The 27,982-nt window shown below is 43.9% G+C and overlaps 1 protein-coding gene across 1 annotated transcript in view; it reads left to right on the top strand.

Annotated features, from left to right (window-relative positions):
• GRK7 (G protein-coupled receptor kinase 7) overlaps window positions 1–7,768 on the top strand; it is a 175,707-nt gene extending 167,939 nt beyond the window's left edge. Inside the window, exon 4 of the mRNA XM_069213936.1 lies at window positions 6,572–7,768. Coding sequence (XP_069070037.1) covers window positions 6,572–6,917 — 346 coding nt within the window. The 3' untranslated portion in view covers window positions 6,918–7,768. The remainder of the gene's footprint in view (window positions 1–6,571) is intronic.
• Window positions 7,769–27,982: the final 20,214 nt, after the last annotated feature.

Genomic DNA, 27,982 nt, shown 5'->3' with positions numbered 1-27,982 from the left:
AGAACCAGAATATATTGGGGTGAAAAACACAGCGAAGTGGTGCATTTTCCACCACAAATTGTCAAGTTTGTAGGCTACAAACCATATTTCAACTGCCAGCAGAGGGTAGTTCCACGACCTAGGATGAGAGGTAGATTGGAGAGGCCACAGGCTTGAAGAAGGAACTGCTGTGGTTGGGGGGCTCTAAGGCAGATCACGTTTATTTAGGAGGGACAAGATATTTAGGGATCTGCCTTGTGAATGGCACAAGGGGTGGACACTGTGTGGTCGAGAATGCAGTGACTTAACCCCTCTGGCACCATGGCCATTGTTAGGGGCTGGTCATATTGGATCCTACTGTGAGAGGTGTGCCATGGCCCCATCCTCAGCTCCCTTCTCCCAGCCCCTCCCAGTAGTATTCTACATCTTCTAAGGTCTGCTTGGGTGGCCGAGAATCAATGTGCGTTTGGATGTACTCGGAGACCCAGGGACCTTGGGAGACAGGAAGAGATCACAGAGAACAGACAGAGGGAAAGATGGTTGGAAGAAACTTCTCATCTGTTCATCACTTATTCCAACAGAAAAAAATACACGTCTGAGGGTGGTCTCAACCGCTGCTGAGGTTGTGAGTATGTGTGGAAACTGAACTCATCCAACGGGACTACTTTGAATTGGCTACCAAGTTGGATTTAACCATAGAGTATCGGACAGCGTTCATGCATTCTAAGAAAGTCAACCATTTATTTTGTAAAGTTGACAAGCATACTGCAAACATTAACCCTTTGGAAATATTCTAACAGTTGTAAAATATTCCCACTTCTCAATTTTTGATGTTTATAGCACTCAACAGGATTCTTCGCTTTCAGGGAGCCTTTCCCTTAGAAATTTGCCCTAGAAGCGACATATTTTCTCGAGCGATGATTTTATTAATATACATGATCTGCTACTCACACATTATTAAAATAGTTTTGCCCAGCTCTTCCATCGCAATAAAACGCTAACACTTGCACCTTGTAGTCCGTCTTCTGTGTTCTCACTGGATTGGTATACGTTCCCAAAGCGGAGTAAGTGGAAAAGTAGCATATGCTTCTATTTATCTCACAAACACTGGGAATAAAGCCACAACTTTGAGGAATAGTAGATCTCTCAAGAAGCATTGGGAGCAATAAAGAGTCAAAAAGAGATTTGCAAGTATCCGGAAAATAACAGGGCAAGCAACAATATAGGGAAGGATCTGTGACATGATTGAAAGCCCCAAAGGAGGTTTTACTAGTTTGATTATCACAATATTGTAATGAGTTTTATTGCCACAGTCTTTCCAAACAATTTGTAAGGTCTTGCTTTTCTTTCTTTAGTTACATGTTGCAACAGCAGTGCATGTAATCAAGGGACTGCCTCTGTGAAATGGGCACTTTTTACATATGTTATGCTCATATGATTAGCATACTAATCACCTGTGAGGGTATCCAGGTGCTTCAGCAGGTGTGCATGTGTGTAGACCCCCCAGGGTTACTCGAAGAGTCAGGTGGCTCTGTGTTGAGGAAGGTTGGTCCATGTTTTGGGTGCGATTTAGAAGAACTCTGCTCCGCCTTTGTGAATGCGGGTGTGTGTGTGAGGTACAGGACAGGGGTTGTGAGAGTGTGGGGCTGTTCAGGTTCATAGCTGAGACACCCCACTTTGATGGTTATCCCTGTAACTAGCTTTTCCAACATATTTTTTAAACCATTTATTTGCATTTCCACTACTAACAATCGTGTAAACATAAAACATTATGAAACATGTGAGAAACATATTAACAGCACTGACAAAAAAAGACCATCACATATGTTAAGCCACATAATGAAAAGAAAATTAAGGATCCTCCGATTGTTCCCTAATTAGTGGTAGTAGGTGTTGTGTGCGAGGCTGCCAAGCCATAGTCACTGGTCTTTGTTGTGCTGTGTCCGCTTGGTCTAGATCCGACGGTATTTAGCAGAGCAGTCTCTTGATTTATGAACTGTCTCCTCCACAAGGGTGCATCTGTCCATATCTCACATCCACGCATTCAAGGTAGGACAGTGATGCTCCGCCAATGTTTTGCAATCAAGTAGCCCAAACCGGCCAACAGACGAGAGCTACGCCCACCTTTCCATCCATCCATAATCCTCACCAAGACCACCTTGGATTCTAATGTAAATGTGTAGCCTAGTACACCTCCAGGCTGGAATGTACTTAACCCCAGTATGTGGCAATAATAGGGCAGCTCCATATAGTGTGTAGTAATGTGTACTTGGGGATATTGTAGTGCTAGCAGGCAGGAAGGGGGGGCTCTGCCCATCTACCACACCCTGGAGGGGTGATAGTAAATAAGTGCATGTTTGTAAATTATATGAGTCTAAGTCTAGCCAATGTCGCCAAAACTCTCACGACCATTGTGACCTCAATCTTTTCATCATCGTCCCGAGTTGTCCTCCAATTTTTTCCTTAGACACATGACAAGACTGCGAAAGCTGATGTTCAATGATCTTTAGTACAAGTTATCTCCCTCCTCCCGCACCACTCCACTGTGAGCTTTGCCTCTGAAGAGTGAAATTCTAGACATGCCTAAGTTTTAAGTACCTAAAAAACTCGCTTTTGTGTAGTGTAAAGTCGGCTGACAGTTGTTCAAAAGATTTCATGTGGTCAGTAGTACAGAAGTCACAGAGTTTAGAAATGCCAATGAGGTCCCAGGATCCAGGTAGGTCCGCAACCAGTTTGAGAAGTGTACCATGCCACAGGGGGTCTCTGCAGTCACCCCCTTCCAACATATCTTATGTTTTCACGACACATCCAATCCAAATGCAGACTTTCACAGCCACTCTGCCCCACTGCTGTCTTCTGTCATTCAGGCTTACATCTCCGTAGGCACACTGCTTCCCCGCATTTGGCAATCTGCGGCCTGCTGCACCTGCAGCTGCCTTTTCAGTTGGCTTATATTGCTGCTTCCTATTCCCTAAGTGGCTCTGATGCTAATCTGACCATACATCATGGTACTTGAGTTGCTTATGTTGGCTCTCTCCCAAGGCTGAGGTGGAGGTCATTCCTGAGCCGGATCGGTTGAGGAAATTTAGACCAGGCCTAAGCAGTGTTTATAACAAGCAAGCCTCGCCGAAGCAGGGATTGCCCTTCTCTCTGCAGACAACACAGCGTGAGCATCCACTTTTTGTGGCTCAGTGTTGAGGCAGGTAAGATCGATGAGTGGAGCCATAGACAGACCGATGGCTAGATTTGGAGTTCTGAATGATGTACAGAGATCAGTGTATGGAAGGCTAGGCAGGGGTTGAAATGTTAAACACAGATGTATTTATTGAGTTAAAATTAGACTGTCATTTATAAGGGCTTAATGTGCTTCACCTATATTAAGAGGAGAGTGGATTTGATTGATTGTAACAAATGACGTGTAATATAATGCGTAATCATTTATATAATAATAATACTTTAGGGATGCCCATATCAATTTTAAGCTTGAACCCGGAGTCTGTATTTCCTTATATGTATTGCCTTGTGAATACATTATCATAGTGATGTCTGAAGAATTTGAAAACACTTTTGTTACCTCTTAAGCTTATTGAACTCTAAAATTTGGTGCTGTCAATCAGTGAACTCTAGCAACATGTCAGGTCTTATATAGGTCTCTTAGATCTGATGTCTAAGTAGATCTGGGGGAATTTCAACATTTCCATAAGAAGTTTACATTTGTTTTTAAAACAATGTTGTGGTATGAACAGAGTGTAGTATAAATTGATAGACTAGAGAGCATGAAAAAACATTGACTGCTAAAATAAACAGCACATACATATATCGTCCTACAAAAACTAGAGATAGAATTCAAAAGTATAGCAAAAAGATTACAGTGCTAAATTTCAGAATACACTAAAATATTTGTCTCATGTTGGGTTCAGGTATTTCCACTCTAAGGCCCTGATTTATACTTTTTGGTGCAAAACTGCACTAATGCAGTTTTGCACCAAAAAGTTTAGCACTGGCTTGCACCATTTCTGTGCACCAGTCGGGCACCATATTTATGGAATGGTGCAAGCCGGTGCAAAGGGTAGGCTAGCGTAAAAAAATGACGTCAGTCGGGTGGGGCTGGCGGTATGGAAGAAGGGGGTTTTGCACCAAAAAATGAGGTTAGGCAGGTTAGAGTAAAAAAAATGACTCCAACCTGCCTAGAGTCATTTTCTGACGCAAAACCACCCATACCACATGACTCTTGTCTTGGAAAAGACAGGAGTCATGGCCACCACCCCAATGGCCAGCACAGGGGATCAGCATCCCCTAGGCATGGCCATTGCACCCAGTGCCATGTAGGGGGGCCTATTTCAGAGCCCCTAATGGCACTTAAACAAAAATACTTACCTGCACTTACCTATACTTACCTGGGATGGGGTCCCCCATCTTCCGCTGTCCCTCTAGTGTGGGTGGGGGTGTCACTGGGGCCTGGGGAGGGCACCTGTGGGCTTATTCCATGGTGTTCCACCATGGAAATAGGCCCACAGGTCCCGTAACGCCTGCCCTGACCCATGCGTTAAAAAATGGTGCAAAGCAAGCTTTGCACCATTTTTTGACTTCTCCTCCCTCCCATGCGTGATTTTAGCAGGGGGGGGGGATAAATATGGCGCTAAGGCCATAGAGTCATTTGTTTGCACAGGAACGCCTACTTTGCATCTCATTGACGCAAAGTAGGTTTCCACGTCCAAAAAATGACTTTAACTCCATAAATTTGGCACTAAACCCAGTTTTGCACTGAATTTGCGTTAAAAAAATGATGCAAGTTCGGTGCAAAACAAGTATAAATATGCCTCTAAGGCCCATATTTATACTTTTTGACGCTAAACTGCTCTAACGCAGTTTAGCGTCAAAAAATTTTGCGCCGTCTAACGCCATTCCGAAGCGCCATGCGGGCGCCGTATTTATGGAATGGCGTTAGCCGGCGCAAGCAGACCGGCGCTGCCTGGTGTGCGTGGAAAAAAACCACGTAGACAAGGCAGCGCCGGCGTAGGGGGAAAATGGCGCTAGGGCGTCTTAAAATGGCGCAAGTCGGGTTGACGCTAAAAAATCGTCTTAACCCGATTAGCGCCATTTTTTCGACGCCCAGACGCCATTTAAATGACTCCTGTCTTAGTAAAGACAGGAGTCATGCCCCCTTGCCCAATGGCCATGCCCAGGGGACTTCTGTCCCCTGGGCATGGTCATTGGGCATAGTGGCATGTAGGGGGGCACAAATAAGGCCCCCCTATGCCACCCAAAAAAATTTGGAAAAAAACAAAAATTATACTTACGTGAACTTACCTGAATGTCCCTGGGGTGGGTCCCTCCATCCTTGGGTGTCCTCCTGGGGTGGGCAGGGGTGGCAGGGGGGGTCTCTGGGGGCAGGGGAGGGCACCTGTGGGCTCATTTTGAGCCCACAGGCCCCTTAACGCCTACCCTGACCCAGGCGTTAAAATGTGGCGCAAATGAGGGGTTTTTTGACCCGCCACCTCCCGGGCGTGATTTTTGCCCGGGAGTATAAATACGACGCATTTGCGTCGCCGTCATTTTTTTAGACGGGAACGCCTTCCTTGCATCTCATTAACGCAAGGAAGGCGTTCACGCTAAAAAATGACGCTCTTTGCCAATACTTTGGCGCTAGACGCGTCTAACGCCAAAGTATAAATATGGCGTTAGTTTTGCGCCGAATTTGCGTCGAAAAAAACGACGCTAATTCGGCGCAAACGGAGTATAAATACGGGCCTAAGTATTTCTGCCTGATAATAGTGTTGACTAAGATGCCTTACTTGATATCATTTTCTGCTCCTGCCTTCACACCCATTTGGGGATGTGAAAAGACCTGGTATTAGGAGGAGTGCTACATTAGGCAGAAATAGTGGGATTGGAAATAGCTGGGTCTGACATATGTGGTGGTCATTTATTATTGGCATTACTATGCTTCTATTTAAAAACAGAGACTACAAAAAAAAAGTATAAAAACATAGACTGAAAGATATAAAATGCCAAAGTATCAACTACACATAAACATCTCTCTTCAACCATTTCAACTCCTTTCAAATTCCTACATATGGACAAACTCACTTCTTCCCTTTAGAAGGACTGGCTTAATTTATAATTTATATTGATGCAGTCAGGATACAATAAAACAATGGTAAAGTCCAAGAAAATAATATAGAAAATGATTTTAATCTCATAGGCAGATTCCTCTTTGTCGTGACCTAACTCGTCCACTAGGACTTCCTCAGTAAATTGCAAGCATTCAGCAAGAAAAATGGAACCCAAAAGCCAGAAATGTGTGGATGACACCCCTTTTACTATTTCAAATTCTATGCATTGTATCCGTCCTTTAAAGATAAATATGCATACTCTTTGCATCTTTTTGAATTTAACATAAAAATGATGTATCCCCCTCACCCTTGTGCTCAGTTGTTCAACGAGATCGGGTCATTCATATGGCATCACTTCTGCATAAACAGCTGCAAGATGAAGTCAGTATTTTTTTGATTATTTTTGTAGTCATCAAAATTTAGAGATTTGTTTTATTTAAAGTCTATTTTACCTTTACATTTTTATCGCTTTTCAGAACAAGCAACGATGATCCAAGAAAACATCCTTTCTTCAAAACAATCAACTTCCCCAGGCTGGAGGCCGGCCTTGTGGATCCACCTTTTGTGCCCGACCCATCTGTTGTTTATGCTAAAGACATTGCAGACATTGCAGACTTCTCTGAAATTCGGGGCATTGACTTTGATGACAAAGATAAGAAATTCTTTAAGAAGTTTTCAACTGGTGCTGTCTCAATAACTTGGCAAGAGGAAATCATTGAAACAGGCCTCTTTGAAGAACTTAATGATCCTACAAGGGAAACGGCTACAGGGTATGCTAATGGTGGAACAGAGTCCAAGTCAGGAGTGTGTTCACTTTTGTAAATCTTGGCCAATTGAAACACTGTCTTACATCCCACAATAAGACTTCAACAATATTTAAAATATCTTTATAATGTTCATTCATTAGCTGTGACAATCACAACTTTAACATGATGTATTTTAACACTGAGTCTTAAAAATGTATGTGAAGCATTAAATACACTGGTCTCAGATTATTTAACAGACAATGGTATGGACATTTTTTTCCTCATTTGAAAAGAAGCATAAAGAGCTATCCCTGATGTAACTGGCCTTTTCTCAACACCCTCCTATGTTTTAGCAAAATATTATATGCACCTTTCCATCATCCATGTTCTCACTATATTCTCTTGAGTTAGTGAATCTTATATTACTGGTTACATGACATGTACATGTCTCCTATCAGAGTCATGAGTAGATAAAAGCAGTGTAATGTGCCATCCACAGGAACATTTTCTACTATTTTGAGGTTGAAGCCTACCAGATAGCAAAGCTGTCAGGTTTTCTAAAGACATCTTAGGGGCTTTCAGAAACCTGACTTAGGAATGTATTCCACCTGTTGCTTCCCATTGGCTTTATGGTTTGTAACTCACATTGTAACTCACATTTTCTGCCTTTCTATTTGCTGGCATTTTTTGCTTTAGGCTGTCTAGCTTCAGTCCATCCCTCCCGTTGCCCACACCTTTTTTTATTGTACTCTTCCACAAACTTGCTTTCTGTAAACATGCCTTTAAATCTTGTTCTTATTTCGTCACATTTGCTGTACATTCAAAGATGGAGGTCAAATGTCAAACTCTTTCTTCCCAGCGAGTTTGGTGTTTTCTTTTCTTTCTCTGACTTCAATGTGGGATAATTTATGTGACAATCCTGCTGAGTATCCATGTATGAGGACAGGTTGTAGGTTTTTTTCTACCACACAAGAAAATGAGCTCTGAATGTGGTGATGTTTCAGAATATACCAGAATTAGTACAAATTAAGCAATTTTTTTGTTATTCTAAAGAGTGGTGTAAAACATATTTAAATATGATCAAAACACTACACCAGGTGATGACATTTGCACACAGGGTTTGTGTGCAATAAAACCATATTTTGATGCAAATGTAAAAGTCATTTACATTGAAAATGTGTTGTCTGTAATGGCAGTGCGCTACCACACCCTGCATACTCCACACTAGGCCACTCCACTCCACTCTATGCCCTTCCACGCTATGCCGCACCACTCTATTCTATGACACTCCACTCCAATTGATGACATGCCACTCCACTCTACTCTACTCCACTTTGAAACACTCTACAACACGCCCACCCACTCGTCTCCACTCTGCTCCAACCTATACCCCTCACTCCATGAGAAAACACACACCACTACATGCCCCTCCACTCCACACCACTTACCCCACTCCAATCTACCACACTCAACTCCAGTCTATCCCACTCTACTCCAATCTACTCCACTCCAATCTCTCCCACTCTACTCAATATAACACAGTCAACTCCACCCAACTCCAGCCTTTGCCACTCTACCGCATTCTACCGCACTCCACTTAAATATACCCCACTTTGCGCCAATATATCCCATTCCAGTCTACCCCAGTCCAACCCACTCTACTCCAATCTACCTAACTCCACTCGTACCTACCCCAATCCGGTCTATGCCACTCCACTCCAATCTTCCCCAGTCCAATCTACCCCACTCCATTGCAATTTATCCCATTCATCCCCAAATTCCTCTGCAACCTATCCAACTCTCCACTCCTATCTACCTCACCCCACCACAATCTACCCCACTCCAATCTACTCCAATCTACCCTACTCCAATTTACCACAGTCTATCCCATTCCACTCCAGTCTACCACTCTCCAATCTTCCACACTCCACTCCTCTCTAATCTACCTCACTGTACTCTGCAGCACTCCACTCCACTTTACCCAAATCTACCCACTCCACTTCACTCAAATCTACTCCACTCCTCTCCAATTTAACCCACACCAACTCAACCCATTTCACCCCACTTCAATCTATCCCATCCCAATTTACCTTAGTCCAATCTACTCCATTGGAGCCCACTCCACCTCACCCCACTCTACCCCATCCACTCTATCCCACCCCACTCCGTGCCACCTCTCTCTACCCCACTCCAATCCTGCTCACTCAACTCCCATCTACCCAACTCCAAACTACCCCACTCGAATCATCCCTTTTCAGTCTACACCAGTGCAATCTTCCCCATGCCAATCTACCCCACTCCACCCTAATCTACCCTTTCTACCTTCTCCTGTAATATACCCCACTCCACTCTTGCCCATTCTTTCTCACTCCACTCCAGTTTCGACTCTACTCCACTCTATTAAATTCTACTCCACCCCACTCCAATCTACCCCACTTCACTCTACCCTAATCTACTCCACTGCAATCTACCCACTCCAATCCACCCAATCTATCCCAGTCCACTCTAACCCAATCTACACTCCATTCCACTCTACCCAATCTACTCCACTCCACTTCACTGCAATCTATCACATTCCTCCCAAGTCTACCCCACTCCAGTCCAATCTAACCTGCTCCCTACGCCACTCTACCCCACCCAATCCACCCCACTCCAATCAACCCCAATCTACTCCACTCCAAATCTACTCCACTTCTGTATACCGCACCCTCACCTCATCTACTCTACTCCAGTCTACCCCACTCCAATCTACCCCACTCCATCCCAATTTACTCCACACCACTCTTTCTAACTCCACTCCAATCTACTCCATTCCAGTCTACCCCATGCTACTCCACTCTACCCCACTCCAAACTACCCAACTCATATCCATCGGACTGCAGTCCACCCCACTCCAACCTAACCAACCCAACTCCACTCCACTCTACCCCACTCCATTCTACCCCACTCCAATCTACCTCACTCCACTCCAATCTACCACACTGCACTCCAATCTACCCCACTAAACTCCGGTCTATCCCAGTCCTCTCCAATCTACTCCAGTCCACTGCACTCTACTCCACTCTACCCCAATCCACTGCATTCTACCCCAGTATATTCCACTCCACTCTACCCCACTCTAATGTACCCCACTCCAATCTACTCCCCTCCACTCCAATTTACCCCACTCCACTCCAATCTACCCCACTCAACCCCAATCTACCTCACTTCACCCTAATTCAACCTACCCCTCTCCAATCTACCCCAATCTACTCCACTTCAATCTACCCCACTCCACTCCATTCTACCCCACTCCACCGCAATCCACTCTGCATCACTAAAATCGACTCCACTTCTCCCCAATCTACCCCAATTCAATCTACTCCACTCCCTCACTCCAGTCTACCCCACTCTACCACAATCTATCCTACTGTACCTCAATCTACCGTACTCCATCCCAATCTACCCCACATCACTCCAATCTACCCCACACCCACCAATCTACTCCACTACATTCTGTCCCAATTCATCCCACTCCAAACTACCCTAATCTACCCCACTTCATTCCATTCGACCCTATGATAATCCACCCAATCTACCCCACTCCACTGTTCCCAAATCTACCTAACTCCACTCCAATCTACCCCAATATATCCCATGCTACTCTACCCCAATCTACGCCGATCTACCTACTCCTACCTACCCCACCCAATCTATCCCACTCTAATCTACCCCAATCTGCCCCATTCCAATCTAGCCACTCCACCCCAATCTACCCTACTACAACATACCACGCTAATCTACCCAATTACGACACTCCAATCTTCCCCAGTCCACTCCACTCCACTCCAATCTACCTCAATCCACCCCACTCCATTCTACCCCACTCTACTCCCACTCTACCTCAATCTACCCCATTCCACTCTACCCAAATCTACCCCACCCACCCACTCCACTAACTTTTAGCAATGCTGAACAGGAGCCACACTGGTGCACATACTGGCTAAAACACATTGACTTTTGCATAGGCGAGACCTATTGGCTTTGCCAATGTTTTTTTTTTTTCTGTGATGCCCAGTTAGCAACATCTTTTACTTTTTGCAGTGGTTCTTAAACTTCTGACTTTTGTGGCCCCCCACTTAAGCATTATCGAAATCCTGTGACCTACAGTGAATCATTATTGGAATCTGTTGACCCTCACCAAGTCATTACTGGAAGCCAGTGACACTGGTGTAAGCGATTTTGATGATTTGAACTGCAAAACAATGCAAGAAAGTATAGAAAAAAAATTATCAAACAAATACGCAATACGATTCGCCTGGAATTGGAGGTAACAAGTGGACCTGGGAATACAAGGTCCAATTTCGCAAATGGGCTGGTTGCAGGCCCTTGGTGCTAGGGCTTTGGGTTGGGAGAACGATAAAAGTGTTTACTACTCCGGTCATTCTGCTTTCAGAGTGCAAACCGGGGACTGGGCTCAGGAGCTATCTGCTGCCCCCAATGCTTTGATATAAAGATCTAATTCAGTGTCTCCATACCTGGAATTATCTGGTCCAGGGTTTATGGACCGATAATTCCAGGCCCACAGCCACTGAGAAACTAATAATAGCCAAGAGGAATGTGTAATGACAAGTTATGTGTGTCATATAGCTCACACACCAATCTCCATCTTTTATAATTCTAGAGGATGTTGCTAAATATTTGTTTTGTTTCAGTGCGGTATCCTTCACCAGTTTGGAGAATCTCGGAGTGACATACAACTACCTGCCTTATATAGAGCTCATAATTTATTTATATCATCAATCTGCCATGTGGCAAAATATTGGTGCCTGACATCTCATTGATCTTGAGCCTGGACTGAGACGGGTTAGAGGTACAAACTATGATAAGAGTGTTACATAAAACAATGCACACCAGGTAAGTCAATATCAGTGGTTTGCAGATGTACAGCTAAAGGAAAGGTTTGGCACAGCAAAACACCTTCTATGTTTGCTCCACCAAAATAAGGGAATGTCTTTGACAATGCTCCACAGCGCAGAAGAGAACAGCTTCCATCCAATGTCGATGCAGCTGCATGAAATAAAGGAAACTCCATGGATGAAACTAGTATATTATTTATTGATTCACTTAAGTCAAAATAAACACTGAACAGACTCTATACTAGCCACATACAGCAAAACACCAACAAACAAACACAGCTGATTGAAGGCACTACCAGCTCTGCATGAAAGGGTACAGAAATAGCGCCATTGTAAACTGGCAGTAGTGTGAGTATTCTATCAATGGCAATAACGTAGCATGACAATAAAATATTTTTATGCTTTGCTGACCCAGTCCTTACTTTCAAAACGATCCCACCAGCCACTATTCAGAGAGAAAATTAATGTTGTAACATTAATGTATCGTTCAACAGTTTATATCCAGTGCTAGAAAGATTCATATCTCTCTTTACAGATGTCTTGACACCTAAGTATCTGAATGTGTCAAAAAGTAAGCAGTGGCATTGCTGAGTATTCTTTTTTTAACGGGGCAACACACGCATGTATTACAGTTGACCATGAGGACAGTCAGCCTGCCAAAATATTTGAATAATTTAATCAATTAATCAAGAGAGGAGTGGCAGAGGCTCCCTAAAATATAGGAGGACATCTACAAACAAAGAGATAATATGTGGTGTACCTTATTCTGCCACACCCTTCTGTTTATTTTTCCATCATACCCAACAGCCCATGTGCTCCACAGCAATGTGGCTAATAAATAGGACAGGAGGCATCTGTGGTGTGTACTTGTCTGCAACTTACAACTACCACATATTCCTTGATCTGTATGTCATTATGCCAATGGTTTCATGTACATTAATTTGACCTAGAGCAGACAGTCTTACATTTGGGCAATGTGTTAAGTATTCATGCAGTACCAAACAGTAATAAACTAAAAATGCAAAACAGTAAAAATGTTTATAAACAAAATGGCAAAAATCCAATAGGGGGAACTGGCAATATACTTTAAAAAAATGTGTAAGTAAAAGTAGCACCAAGAAGCACAAAGTGCCAATGATAATCAATGATTTTTGAAGACTAGGACCAAGGTGCAATTTGAGGATGACCGGATGGAGCACAGATAGGTACACTAACCCGGTTTGTCCTGGTCATGGATTTTACATTCTGACTTTAATTTTTTAAGTCCCAACCCTCCACAGGAGTACACTTCTAAAGCCCCAAGGCCACAGGGGGACACTTAGCGACTCACAGGGTGTCAGGCAGAGGCCAACAGCAGGGTCCAGTCCATGTCCTGATGCCATTGGTATGCTGGGGACGTCTAGGAAAATGCCTCTTGCAGCTTGTAGTCTCACTGTAGCCACACAGGAGGTCACCCAACTAACTTGTGCAGACCACTTTTGTGTCCTGGATACAAGAAAGAGCAGGTCCAGTCGTTTCAGGTCACATACAGCAGATCTAGTCCTCTTTTATCTTCTGCAGGTTTAGAAAGTGTTCTGAAATGGGTGTCTAAAGGTGCCATATTTATGTCTGGCATGAGGTAGTGTGTGGTGGTGACTCCTGGGCATGCCCTAACCAAAGGGGTTAAAGTTCCAGAGAAAAACTTACCTACTTTTGCCACAGTCCCTGTTTCTATTACTGCAAACAGGCCCAAAATGCACGTCAGGGTATTTTCAGAATGATGAAAGTACTCTGCCACGCTAAACTTGAACTTTGAGGGTGGGGTGTGTTCTATGGTAATCTTAGTGTCCTCCCATATCTAACACAGAAATCCAATTTGAGGCAGGCACTGTATCCACAATAAAAATAGAGACAGATGCCTGGTAGGATAAAAGCATGGTCCTTCAGCAACCAGACAGTGGACACACAATAACTGTTTTGGCATCCTGTTCTCTTTGTTCCCAGTGTGCCCCAAGTGTTACATGTGTCAAGCAGGATTTTACACTCTACTACCCTGTCCATTCTGGTCAGTCTATTGTTTTCTCCTGGGAGGCGTCTCACACCTATCCAAGACAAAACAATGGCTGGGATAAGCTGGAGAGCCAATGCGAATTAGCGGCCCGGAACTTTAGGCAAAGGTAAAACAACTTTCAAAAAGTTGCTTTTCATTTATATTTATTAAAAATCTCACTTCACCATTGATTTGGTTTAATTACTTATTTTTCAAGCTGCTCCTATTCCGGAGTACCTTATTAATATTTAATATTGCTTCCCAGTGTTTCTCTATGGGGCCCAGCCTTCCCACAGAGACAATAGCTTTGGTGCCAGTCACTGTAAGGACATGTTAACATTAAATTTATCATCATCATAAAAACATTTTTTCGATCAACCAATGATCATAAAAGTACAGATACAAAAAATAGTAAAATCATTCAATCAATATCAATAAGTACTATACAGATTAAAGATCTAGAGATCCAAACATTGTGCTCATGAATACATTATATTTCATATAGGTTATCATGTGGGTTTGCCTATTCCCCATGGCCCAAGATACAAAATCTATACATATTTTACAATGACTACACTAAAATCACATAACATAAAATCAGCACGGCAGTCTGTCTAAGTCTCTAGGAGCTTACAAGCCATCCGGAAAAAGAAGTTGCTTACTAAGAGAACAGAATTCATTGTATACACAATATTTTACTAGTCCCTAATTCACAAATAAATGGGATTTTAATTTAAAGTGCAAATTCTTCTGGTACCCAAGCATGAAGCCAGATTATTAAGAATCTGCAAAAATAGCAATGGACAACCAAGCATTAAAGTGCAATTTTCATTTCAATCTCTTAGCCAACATATATCAGAATACCAACAGATTACTCCTTGTGACCAATGTACCCAGGACCTTCTTACAGGATTTGATCTTTAGAAGAGACTGGGCACAGATTGCATGGAAATGCACCAGGAACTGGTTAGTTCTCATTATTAACACTTCTAAGAGATTAGCTGACTGTATCACTGTTGAGATCAATATGACAGAAAACACCTTGAACAAGTTTGTCTCTCTCTGCCTTTAAGACACGCCTGGTAGAGATTAATACTGAATTGAATTAAAATAAAGAATATCTCACCCAGCACAAAATTAACAAACTACAAAAAGACATCAATAAGTTCAGTAGAGAGAAGGTGTATCCTTACACCAAAGAAGACTATGAGACTGACACTCACTGATGCTCTTCCGATGATTCAGGTCCTATTCTTAGAAAATGACGTACTTGTAGCAGCAGCTCTTCATCTGATGTCTGGAGTACTGATGAAGGTGGATTATAATCCTTTTACAATCCTCCTCTCTACCCTGTCCACAACAGTTACCATGGCAACCCCCATACCCCGTTTACCAACCATGCCACCTTGTACCCTTCAGACCTTTTTTAGGCAGAGGCTGGGGCAGAGGAAGAGGCAGGCGCAAAGGAAGAGGGCGACATGTACACTGGACCAGCGAAGAACCCCAAATGGTGACCAGGAGCCAGGGCAAGAATCTGAATCCGAGGACACAAACATTCCACAGGCTGCAACCCTTCAGGTTGTAGAGGATCTTTTGACTAGAAGGACTACGTCTTCATCAAACCCTACTTCCTTCATCATGAAATGTGCCTCACTGGCTTTGACAGAGAATTACTTCAAATTTGAAGACCAACTTTATCACCAAATACGGGGGACATCGATGGGAAGCACCTTCGCTCCCAGTCTGGCCTGCCTCTACATGTACCATTTCGAGGAACTGTTTATACTCAATGATTCTAACCCATTCAAGAAACTATGGCGTTGATATATCGACTACATCTTCATCAACTGGCATGGCCCTAACCAACTGGTGGGTGACTTTACAACCTGGATCAATGGTCTCGACCCCTTTTTGAAATTCACTTCTATGGTCTCCACCTCGCAGTTGCCATTCCTTGACTTACTTGTTACCATTCGCCATGGCAAGTTAGAGACCTGTACTTACCATAAAAAAACTGACCGTAATAGCATACTTCTGTATGAAATGCACCATCCTAAATCATTAAGAGATAATCTTCCGTATGGACAGTTCTTGAGACTCCACTGCAATTGTAGTAACATCTCAAGTTTTGAGACACAAACAGATGATTTATCTCACAAACTACATGATAGACATTATCCTTTGCAGATAGTCAACTCTGCCCGTAAACGGGTCCACAACAATCATAGAGAGGCGCTTTTGACATCGACACCCAATCATTCAGATTCTCGATTGACTTGCGTCTCCACCTACACCCCACTGTCCAATACCATCAAGAAATTGATCAATAAACGATGGTCCATTTTGGATAGTGGTGGTGAAAACATCCCAAAACCTCTGTTTGCCTTTAAACGGACCAAAAATATTAAAGATCTAGTGGTCCATACTTTTCCCAGGGTTTTGACTTTAAAATCTAATCAGCCAACCTTGTGGCAGTTGCCACCAGTACAGGGGCATTACCCCTGTGGGCATTGTAGTGTATGCCCGTTAACCTCACGGACATAGGGGGTCATTCTGACCCTGGCGGTCATGGACCGCCAGGGCCAACGACCGCGGAAGCACCGCCAACAGGCTGGCGGTGCTTCTGGGGCCATTCTGACCGCGGCGGTACAGCCGCGGTCAGAAAAGGGAAACCGGCGGTTTCCCGCCGGTTTCCCGCAGCCCCAGGGAATCCTCCACGGCGGCGCTGCAAGCAGTGCCTCCATGGGGATTCCTACCCCCTTCCCGCCATCCTGTTTCTGGCGGTTTTCACCGCCAGAAACGGGATGGCGGGAACGGGTGTCGTGGGGCCCCCTAACAGGGCCCCATTGAGATTTTCAGTGTCTGCTTGGCAGACACTGAAAATCGCGACGGGTGCAACTGCACCCGTCGCACACCAGCAACTCCGCCGGCTCCATTCGGAGCCGGCATCCTCGTTGCTGGGGCTTTCCCGCTGGGCGGGTGGGCGGCCTTTTGGCGGTCGCCCGCCAGCCCAGCGGGAAAGTCAGGATGACCGCCGCGGTCTTTTGACCGCGGTACGGTCATCTGGTGGTTCCCGCCAGGCGGGCGGCTTCCGCCGCCCGCGGGGGTCAGAATGACCCCCATAGTCTCTTGAATTATACCCGATAGGACGGTGGCAGCTCTTCAAACATACTAATTGTAACACCTGTAACTGTATATATATGATCACTTGCCCTTGCCAGTTACGCTATGTAGGGATGACAACACGGCCAGTTAAGATTAGAATCAATGAACACCGCAGCAATATCAGATGTGGACGAAAAACAACTAAAGTCAGTGTTCACTTTTGCGAGACCAATCATACCCCCGATGACTTACAGTGGGTAGTGTTAGAGTCTCCCAACTATCTTACTAACGGTTCTAAGAGTCTCTTTGAAAAGGAACAACAATGGGACCCACAACAGAGGTCTAAATGATGATATTCCATGGATGAGCTTTTTTTTTAGGCAATTGACCATAGGATGTGTGTGTACACTCATACATTTTTGTGAATCTTTTTGGATAATCAAGATAAACTTTTTTCATAATCGGACCACTTGTCCTTTTGGACTTACTGAAGTGACAATGGAGGCCTGTGGTTTGCCGTCCCCGTTGTTGTCCTCTTTTTCCCTTATTTGTTCATTATTGGTTACTTACTTCCAAGGTTAGTTTACAGCTTAGGTCCTGTGAGTGGAGGCTTACCCCTTTTATCCTCCATCAATGTGGATTAATGCAATGTAGGCTTGCCGATATATGTGCCAGGGGTAGGTTCCCGGGTGTTTTCCCCTTTAAAAACAACTTGGTGACACTAGTCACTCCCCCGATCCTAATATGATCACCTGATTGGTCCCCGCTGGTCATGGGACCTTTATCTGACGTTACCACCATCCACTTTCCTCTTCTGGGACGGCAGCCGTCGGGTAAGTCTTCAGCGGGGAATCACGCTTCAAATTGCAAGTACAACAGGAGCAGACCGGGTCCTACATTTTAATTTCAATTCCTCCTTCACGTATGTGGAAGTTTCCACGCCGGTACATGGTACATTCTGATATGCCCTGTGTAGTCGTGAGACAACTTTGAGAGGGAACGGCCCCTCTTCACAGGTTCCAACCTTACCTGACACACTGCTGATTCTATTTTGAGGACGACGGTCCTTGGGCGGGCCTTATAGTCAAACACGTAATTGCACTGCAAGTCCGTATTAGACTGCGGTGCTATATACGATTGTTTAGAACAAAACGTGATACATTATACAATGTGTTTTACCTGATTTTTGACTTTAGACAACCAAGAGAGTGGCCCTGTTATAGGTCCTTTCTTCACCTGAAGCATTGTTTGCCTCTCCCCCCTTTTCCTTGAAGATTGAGGCCACTGGTCAGGTCCTATACACAATATGTACTGCGGGATTAAACTATTGTATCTAATTAAGTAATATACCTATCCTGACCCTATTTGTGGGTGTTTTCCACCGCAAAGTTATTAAGTGCTCCTGTGACAGTTGTGCTTGACACTTTACAATTTGCATAAAAAACACTAGCGAGCGTGATCCATGGCGCTTGCCAATCTGGCTAAGGGTGTATATATTTCTCGAGAGACCTTACCAATGTGTAGCACTACATGTGTTTGGCACTTTATTCCCTATTCATACCTCTGGTTTTTTTCAGAATGACTGGGCTATATACTCTGTAACCTGATGGAGGTCGAAACCAAGATCATCTATGTTATTAGTCTTACTTAGGGGCTATTCTATTGTTCCCTGACCCTTTCAGTTGATAAATATGATGTCCTCACCCTATGTTTATTGTAGGAGGAGAAGGGATTTTCCACACATGTATATATATATATGTGTGCAGGTGCTTCCCTACATGTTCATGTGTTGTCTCTTGTTAAAAAAAAATTCTTCAGAGCGTCAATGTTCGTAAAGTCCACATTGTCCTAAGGAACCCGATTTCTAATACGGGAGGGGAAGAAACAGTTCTGTATGGTGATTTATTTCACGTTTTTTCCTGCATGGCATCACTACAGACACAGATTGTCACTACACCATTGGGTGTTATTAAGAAGTTTCGATACACCACAGTGTGTTTAAGTGACTTTGTTTATTTTTTTTTGCACAGGTTCCCCTACTTAGGTTGGAAGTAGTGTAGCATGTTATGTGAGTAATTCTCTAAACTAACCTCATTAGTCTATATATTGCAGCTTAGGAGTTATTTCCATTTTTTAGGTCCTGATGAAGCGCCCCACCATCTGTAGAGACATTTAGAGCGTGAAACATGTTGACAAGATCACCAGCTAAATGGAAATTACCCTTTTTAAGCTGATATTGTTAGTTGAGTGGTGTAACCTTATTCCCTCTCCACTCCTGTCCATTTTTAACCTTTACCGAGGGCCTTCACACCAATTAAACTAGTTGTTCAGAGGCCCCTGAGCCAATTTAAATTTTTTCTTTCTCTCCTGCTCTTTATTGAGGATAGGTCTAAATTGATTCCTAATACATAAAGATCATCATGTGGAACACACAAATAGTCAGATAATTATTTGTCTAATATGATGGATTCATAGGATCTACAGTCAATTTACTAAGCAGATTTTCAATTGTATGACACAAACACAAAAGATGAATAGATGATACAGCTGGTATGTGGTAAGTGATCATATAAAATCCTTTAATAAACATGTAGCAAATATATTACAAATTGCCTCCCATATTGACCAAAAAATTCCAACATTTAACCACATTGTGAGGCCAACATAAATTAACAAAATCTTTGACATTAGGGCCCTAGGCCCGAAATAACATATATATAAAACCAAAACAAACAATTCAATCCCAGGTAAGGTCATCCAAGAACCTTCCTGCTTGTAACTGTGGAATTCAGCCGACATGTGTTTCGTCCTGTTACGGACTTCATCAAGGCTCCTTTAATATGATTTCAATCCATAAAGTTCCAGGAAGTCACTGCACATATAAACCTTTATATGTGTCAAATGTTCTCAATGTATATGCCAAAGTTCACAATTATGAGGAAAGATCAAAGCTTCAAACATTCCTCCAGTATCTCACATGAGACCCACCATGATACGTTCCAAATGGTGACCAGGCACGCTATTGGTTCTCTGTGGGACTTTGGAACGTATCATGGTGGGTCTCATGTGAGATACTGGAGGACTGTTTGAAGCGTTGATCTTTCCTCATAATTGTGAACTTTGGCATATACATTGAGAACATTTGACACATATAAAGGTTTATATATGCAGTGACTTCCTGGAACTTTATGAATTGAAATCATTTTGAAGGAGCCTTGATGAAGTCCGTAACAGGACGAAACACGTGTCGGCTGAATTCCAAAGTTACAAGCAGGAAGGTTCTTGGATAAACTTACCTTGGATTGAATTGATTGTTTTGGTTTTATATATTTGTTATTTTGGGCCTAGGGCCCTAATGTCAAAGATTTTGTTAATTTATGTTGGCCTCTCAATGTGGTTAAATGTTGGAATTTTTTGGTCAATATGGGAGGCAATGTGTAATATATTTGTTACAGGTTTATTACATTTTTTTACATGATCACTTACCACATACCAGCTGTATCATCTATTTATCTTTTGCGTTTATATCATACAATTGAAAATCTGCTTATTAAATTGACTGTAGATCCTATGAATCCATCATATTAGACAAATAATTATCTGACTGTGTGCTCCAAGTGATGTTCTTTATGTATTTGTATTTTCTGGTGTAGGGTTTGTTCCTATCCCAGTGCACATATTTGGAAACAGATATGTTTATTAGTGTATGAGCACCTTTATTAAACTCATGACAAATTATAGGAAGATGCAGCCACTATAATGGTCATTGTTGCCATATGTATGTTGTCTAAATTGATTCTTACCCTGGCACAGACTTCTGAATAAAGATCTCCGGTAAAGTGCCCCCTTTGTGGAGCCTATCAGGCATTGCAGTGGCGGCCTGACGAGGAGCTGGCCCTATGATGAAGCATGACATCCATTGATGGTGTGAGGGCTCTTGCTTCTAATTTAAGAAGTGCCTCTTTGAACCTGGGCCCCTTGTCTCTTTTCTTCTATAGGAACAGTGTACCCATTTCGTACTAATACCAACAGATTAAGGCAGGGACATGCCCAAAAAGTCAAAAGGGTCAGAACCAGTGTTAAAAATACAATCACTAGTACATGAATAATAAAAAAGTTTCAAATATGTTTTGGGCTGTTTACGAAAGGTGGGACAATTGGTATAGAAGAGCAGTATACCCAACCAAGTCCACCCACATGATCATTGTGACTGTTCCTAATTGCTTGCTCGGATGCACTTTGTGCCCCAGATTCAGGCAGTCAAGTGGTATCTCACTACAGGGAATACCACCGATCTGGAGCTATCCGTCCTTAACATCCTGAGTGCCTCTGAATACCTCCTGGTGCCCAAATGCCTGCACAAGGGCAGTAACCATTTTTTCCTCTGGAGGTCATAAGGAGGGCAAAAAAAAAAAATATGGGGTACAATCTCTGAAGAACCTCTACACACTGGGCACTTGTTTTCCCACACGTTGTGCATTGGCCCACTTGATAAAAAGGTTGTAGTAGAAAGAGTATGGTACCTGAACTGTAAAAACAGTTCACGAGCCAAAGGGGGCATAATTGCACCAATGGTTTTTTCATACACAGATAGTATTTTGAAAAATTCTGTAATTAAGGTGCCTCTACTACTGTGAACAGCTTCTACAGCTACATACACCCAGTAGGCAGATTTAATGTCCATTGAAGACACAGAGAATCATTCCACCAGACTTATCCTGAGCTTCTCCAGTCCCAACTGCCTTAGTGTAACTCTAACATGCACTAACCATGGAATTTTGTGGGCACCAGGTACGACCAGAAGATCCCTTAATGGTTCCCTATATGCTCCTAAAGTGGGAGAAGACCGAAGTCTATGCCAGCGGAGCAAGGGGCTATACCCAGCTTTCCATGAGATTTTTCTCATTTGCATATCAAGATGTAATGGAGTCTATGGGAGCGCAAACAGGGACCTAATGAAAATATTTTCTGCTGATGTTAGAATATTACAATTAGCATTACCCCAAATCTCAGGGAGACATGCAAGACAGCTACCAAGGCCTTCATGTTGTAGATTTCAATGGTTGGAGTAGCTCTCTTTTAATTTAAATGGTTTTATTAAAAATCTTTAACAATTTTGCAGTACAGTGTAGCAAAGAGCAGTGTGATTTTTGTGTCTCCATGATAAGTCTTATCCCAAGATAATCAATGTTAGAAACCTGTTCTATAGAGTCATTGTTAGCATACAACTTGCATTTGTAATTTTTTACTTTTTGCAGGATTGAATTCCATAAATTTCATTTTAGAGCTATTAAGCTCTAAACCACGCTCCTTGCAAAAAACATCAAAGTCATTTAGGAGCTTCGGTAGACCCTGGAGTGGTTTAGAAATCAGCAGAGTGTTTTCTTCAAATAGTAAGGCGGGAATCTCTTGCCTGCTGTTTTGGGTGAGCCACAACCGTCTTTTTCCAGCCATTCCCCTGCATCTTTTATATATAAGGAAAACAATGTGAGGGCCAAGAGGCAACCCTGCCTGACCCCACAAACGTTTTATAGGGTCAGCTAGTTGTCCCTACTCCCCCCACCTGACCCTTGCATAGTCGTCTTTGTGAAGCCAGAGAAGGATTGCCAATACGTTGGACAGGATGCCCATTTTATCTAAAATAGACCAGAGCATGGCCCTTGGGACTAGATCGAAAGCTGCGCACAAGTCAACAAAGGTGACAAATAGTCGACCCCTGTTGACTGCAATAGTTTCCAGAAAAGATAATTGAACCAAAAAATCTGGTTGAACGTGCTGATACTGCTTCTGAACAGTACCAGGAAATCGGATATGATATTATTCTCCTCGATCCAATCCAACAAGTGCGTTAAAACTTGCTTACAGAAAATCTTCTGCAAATATCTATTAAACTAATCGGGATACAGTTGCTCGGTACACTATGCTGGCCCTTCCTATGGATTAGGATAATCTCTGCAAGTGAGTCAGGTGGCTGAAATCCTCATACCTTTTAAAATAGAGTTTGAGAGATGGTTCATTTAATGACCCCACACCTCCAGATGTGACTTAAACAGTTCATTTGGGATCCAGTTGGGTCCCGGTGCTTTTGCTAAAGGACTAGACCTAATTGCCTCTACCGACTCCCTATGTTCGAATTCCATGGTATTCTGTTTTTTTATCTTGGTTGGCAACAAGGGATCAGTACCCACCCAGGCTGAGTCCTCACTGCAGAAGTACAAATTACTAAAATGAGATACCCAGTCCTGGGGTCCAAAACAATTCTGCTGTCTTCCTACCACCTTAATCCCTCAATGCCAGAGTAGTTCAAACCCTTGTGTAATCCTTAGTACTCATGGCGAATGACAACTAATCCCAGAGTGCTTTTTCCCAGTTCCTCTTGGCATTTGCTAGTTCTTTTTTATAGTTTGCCCTACACAACACAAGCTACGGCCTATTTTCCTTTTTAAATGCTAACAGGAGCCCCACTTAGGCTACCCTACAGGCGTTGGTATACGAGGAAGTTTCTTTCGGGGACCTAGGAGCATGCTTGATATTGTGCTACAAAAGAGCTCCTACATTGTGAAAAGTATGCCTAATGGGTCTTTTCCATAAACAAGCCTCATTACTTCGAGGTCAGGCTGTCCAGCATCTCTACCTACTCCTTAATCTTATTAATCAATAGCTCCAAGACCTCCTGTGCTTTTTGACCCGACCCCACCTCATGGCTTTCCCATTATTTGAGAGCATGACATCCTATACTGGTGCACAGCTTTGAGTTCATTGGGCATTAGCTAGGGTGCCCATCAGTGACAGACTAAGGGCATTATGCTCGCTAACAGCCCTTTCAATGACTACCATATCATGCTCAAATTTCCAACCTTTTAAGCTGATTAAAAAATAATCAACATGACTAGAATGACCTGGTCTGTTAAACTGTGTCTGCACTCTATGTCTGACCTAGTTCTCCTGTTAGTTGCTCTAAGATTAAATTGTAAAGTTAATGCGAGCAGCAGTGGCACACTTGGTGACCATTTCACTACAGGATGGTCTATGGGGGGAATTATCCATCCTGCTCACCTGTTTTGATCGAAAGACACAACAGATTCAAATGGGTCTTTTAGATCACCAGCAACTATAACCTCCCCTTCTCCATTATATTCCATGAGGGAATCCCCTTTGATGCTTATAGTTTTAAATTCTTCATTTCAACCATAAACCCAGTTACACTCATTAAATAGCAGCAGGGAATTACCACAATAAAGATCCACCATGACTGCCAATACATCCAAGGATAACACTGCAAGGACTCTTATTGAGCATTGCAATTCTGCCTTTACCCATATCTCCAGGCCCATCAACAGTCTTCCCTTAGCTGACTGGATTGCCTAAGAAGCAAAATGAGATGTACCCATTTCTAAGAAACTGGGGAGATGCTCCAGGTCTCCTGTAGGAGAAAGATATCATACTCATCTATGAACTGTCCCTAGTCCATGTCCCCCAATTTGGGCTCTATGCCAGCCACATTTCAGGACATATTAATTAACTTTTTGGTGCAGTCTTGAGGGGTTGCCTGATTACTCGGAGTACGTGTCCTCTTCAGTCATCAGGGACTGTATGGCCTATCCAGGGTCAACAAGGGACTGACCAAGCCACTATCGGCCATGTTTCTAATTACTCTTGATCTAATTGTGTTATGCTCTTCTCCAACCAACTGGGGCTCGTTCTTTACCTAGTCACCATTCCTGCAGCTCTAGACCAACTGTGGTGGCTATCTGCAGCCTTTTCCTAAGTGGCGGATTGGTTCAGTCACTCAACATCACCCAAACTGCTGTGGCTGTTCGATCCTTGAGCTGCTAGTCTGGAATTATGTTGGGATACTGAGTCACCCCTGTATTTGATCTGAATTTGTGTATTTGCACTACATACTCTACGGGCATTCATAGACACGAGACTGCCGACCAAATCCTTATCCTTCAAAACCACTCTCACCATGTCACAGGATATGCTTGGGGTCTCAATTCGCTCAACTTTCATAATAATTGAGCCTAATAATTAAACAGCATTTCTTGATGCTCCAGAACCAATAAGTAACTTTGTTGGTAAGTGTGAGAAAGTAGCCTCTTTCTAGCCTTGTTACCCCCACTTTTGGCCTGTTTGTGAGTGTATGTCAGGGCGTTTTCACTGTCTCACTGGGATCCTGCTAGCCAGGGCCCAGTGCTCATAGTGAAAACCCTATGTTTTCAGTATGTTTGTTATGTGTCACTGGGACCCTGCTAGTCAGGACCCCAGTGCTCATAAGTTTGTGGCCTATATGTATGTGTTCCCTGTGTGGTGCCTAACTGTCTCACTGAGGCTCTGCTAACCAGAACCTCAGTGGTTATGCTCTCTCATTTCTTTCAAATTGTCACTAACAGGCTAGTGACCATTTTTACCAATTTACATTGGCTTACTGGAACACCCTTATAATTCCCTAGTATATGGTACTGAGGTACCCAGGGTATTGGGGTTCCAGGAGATCCCTATGGGCTGCAGCATTTCTTTTGCCACCCATAGGGAGCTCTGACAATTCTTACACAGGCCTGCCACTGCAGCCTGAGTGAAATAACGTCCACGTTATTTCACAGCCATTTTACACTGCACTTAAGTAACTTATAAGTCACCTATATGTCTAACCTTTACCTGGTAAAGGTTAGGTGCAAAGTTACTTAGTGTGAGGGCACCCTGGCACTAGCCAAGGTGCCCCCACATTGTTCAGAGCCAATTCCCTGAACTTTGTGAGTGCAGGGACACCATTACACGCGTGCACTACATATAGGTCACTACCTATATGTAGCTTCACAATGGTAACTCCGAATATGGCCATGTAACATGTCTATGATCATGGAATTGCCCCCTCTATGCCATCCTGGCATAGTTGGCACAATCCCATGATCCCAGTGGTCTGTAGCACAGACCCTGGTACTGCCAAACTGCCCTTCCTGGGGTTTCACTGCAGCTGCTGCTGCTGCCAACCCCTCAGACAGGCATCTGCCCTCCTGGGGTCCAGCCAGGCCTGGCCCAGGATGGCAGAACAAAGAACTTCCTCTGAGAGAGGGTGTGACACCCTCTCCCTTTGGAAAATGGTGTGAAGGCAGGTGAGGAGTAGCCTCCCCCAGCCTCTGGAAATGCTTTGTTGGGCACAGATGTGCCCAATTCTGCATAAGCCAGTCTACACCGGTTCAGGGGACCCCTTAGCCCTGCTCTGGCCCGAAACTGGACAAAGGAAAGGGGAGTGACCACTCCCCTGACCTGCACCTCCCCTGGGAGGTGTCCAGAGCTCCTCCAGTGTGCTCCAGACCTCTGCCATCTTGGAAACAGAGGTGCTGCTGGCACACTGGACTGCTCTGAGTGGCCAGTGCCACCAGGTGACGTCAGAGACTCCTTGTGATAGGCTCCTTCAGGTGTTGCTAGCCTATCCTCTCTCCTAAGTAGCCAAACCCGCTTTTCTGGCTATTTAGGGTCTCTGTCTCTGGGGAAACTTTAGATAACGAATGCATGAGCTCAGCCGAGTTCCTCTGCATCTCTCTCTTCACCTTCTGATAAGGAATCGACTGCTGACCGCGCTGGAAGCCTGCAAACCTGCAACATAGTAGCAAAGACGACTACTGCAACTCTGTAACGCTGATCCTGCCGCCTTCTCGACTGTTTTCCTGTCTGTGCATGCTGTGGGGGTAGTCCGCCTCCTCTCTGCACCAGAAGCTCAGAAGAAATCTCCCGTGGGTCGACGGAATCTTCCCCCTGCAACCGCAGGCACCAAAAAGCTGCATTACCGGTCCCTTGGGTCTCCTCTCAGCACGACGAGCGAGGTCCCTCGAATCCAGCGACTCTGTCCAAGTGACCCCCACAGTCCAGTGACTCTTCAGTCCAAGTTTGGTGGAGGTAAGTCCTTGCCTCACCTCGCTGGGCTGCATTGCTGGGAACCGCGACTTTTGCAGCTACTCCGGCCCCTGTGCACTTCCGGCGGAAATCCTTTGTGCACAGCCAAGCCTGGGTCCACGGCACTCTAACCTGCATTGCACGACTTTCTAAGTTGGTCTCCGGCGACGTGGGACTCCTTTGTGCGACTTCGGGTGAGCACTGTTTCACACATCCTCGTAGTGCCTGTTTCGGGCACTTCTCCGGGTGCTACCTGCTGCTGGGAGGGCTTCTTGTCTTGCTCGACATCCCCTCTCTCTCCTGGTCCAATTTGCGACCTTCTGGTCCCTCCAGGACCACAGCAGCGTCCAAAAACGCTAACCGCACGATTTGCAGCTAGGAAGGCTTGTTGGCGTTCTTTTGGTGGGAAAACACTTCTGCACGACTCTCCACGGCGAGAGGGATCCGTCCACCAAAGGGAAAGTCTCTAGCCTTTTTCGTTCCTGCAGAAACCTCAGCTTCTTCTGTCCAGTAGAAGCTTCTTTGCACCCGCAGCTGGCATTTCCTGAGCATCTGCCCATCTCCGACTTGCTTGTGACTTTTGGACTTGGTCCCCTTGTTCCACAGGTACCCTAGATTGGAAATCCACAGTTGTTGCATTGTTGGTTTGTGTCTTTCCTGCATTATTCCTCTAACACGACTTCTTTGTCCTTAGGGGAACTTTAGTGCACTTTGCACTCACTTTTCAGGGTCTTGGGGAGGGTTATTTTTCTAACTCTCACTATTTTCTAATAGTCCCAGCGACCCTCTACAAGGTCACATAGGTTTGGGGTCCATTCGTGGTTCGCATTCCACTTTTGGAGTATATGGTTTGTGTTGCCCCTATCCCTATGTTTCCCCATTGCATCCTATTGTAACTATACATTGTTTGCACTGTTTTCTAAGACTATACTGCATATTTTTGCTATTGTGTATATATATCTTGTGTATATTTCCTATCCTCTCACTGAGGGTACACTCTAAGATACTTTGGCATATTGTCATAAAAATAAAGTACCTTTATTTTTAGTATAACTGTGTATTGTGTTTTCTTATGATATTGTGCATATGACACTAAGTGGTACTGTAGTAGCTTCACACGTCTCCTAGTTCAGCCTAAGCTGCTCTGCTAAGCTACCATTATCTATCAGCCTAAGCTGCTAGACACCCTATACACTAATAAGGGATAACTGGGCC

Source organism: Pleurodeles waltl, chromosome 11, assembly GCF_031143425.1.
Source record: "Pleurodeles waltl isolate 20211129_DDA chromosome 11, aPleWal1.hap1.20221129, whole genome shotgun sequence".
Lineage (NCBI taxonomy): Eukaryota > Metazoa > Chordata > Amphibia > Caudata > Salamandridae > Pleurodeles > Pleurodeles waltl.
This window is presented reverse-complemented; position numbering and strand designations above follow the sequence as displayed.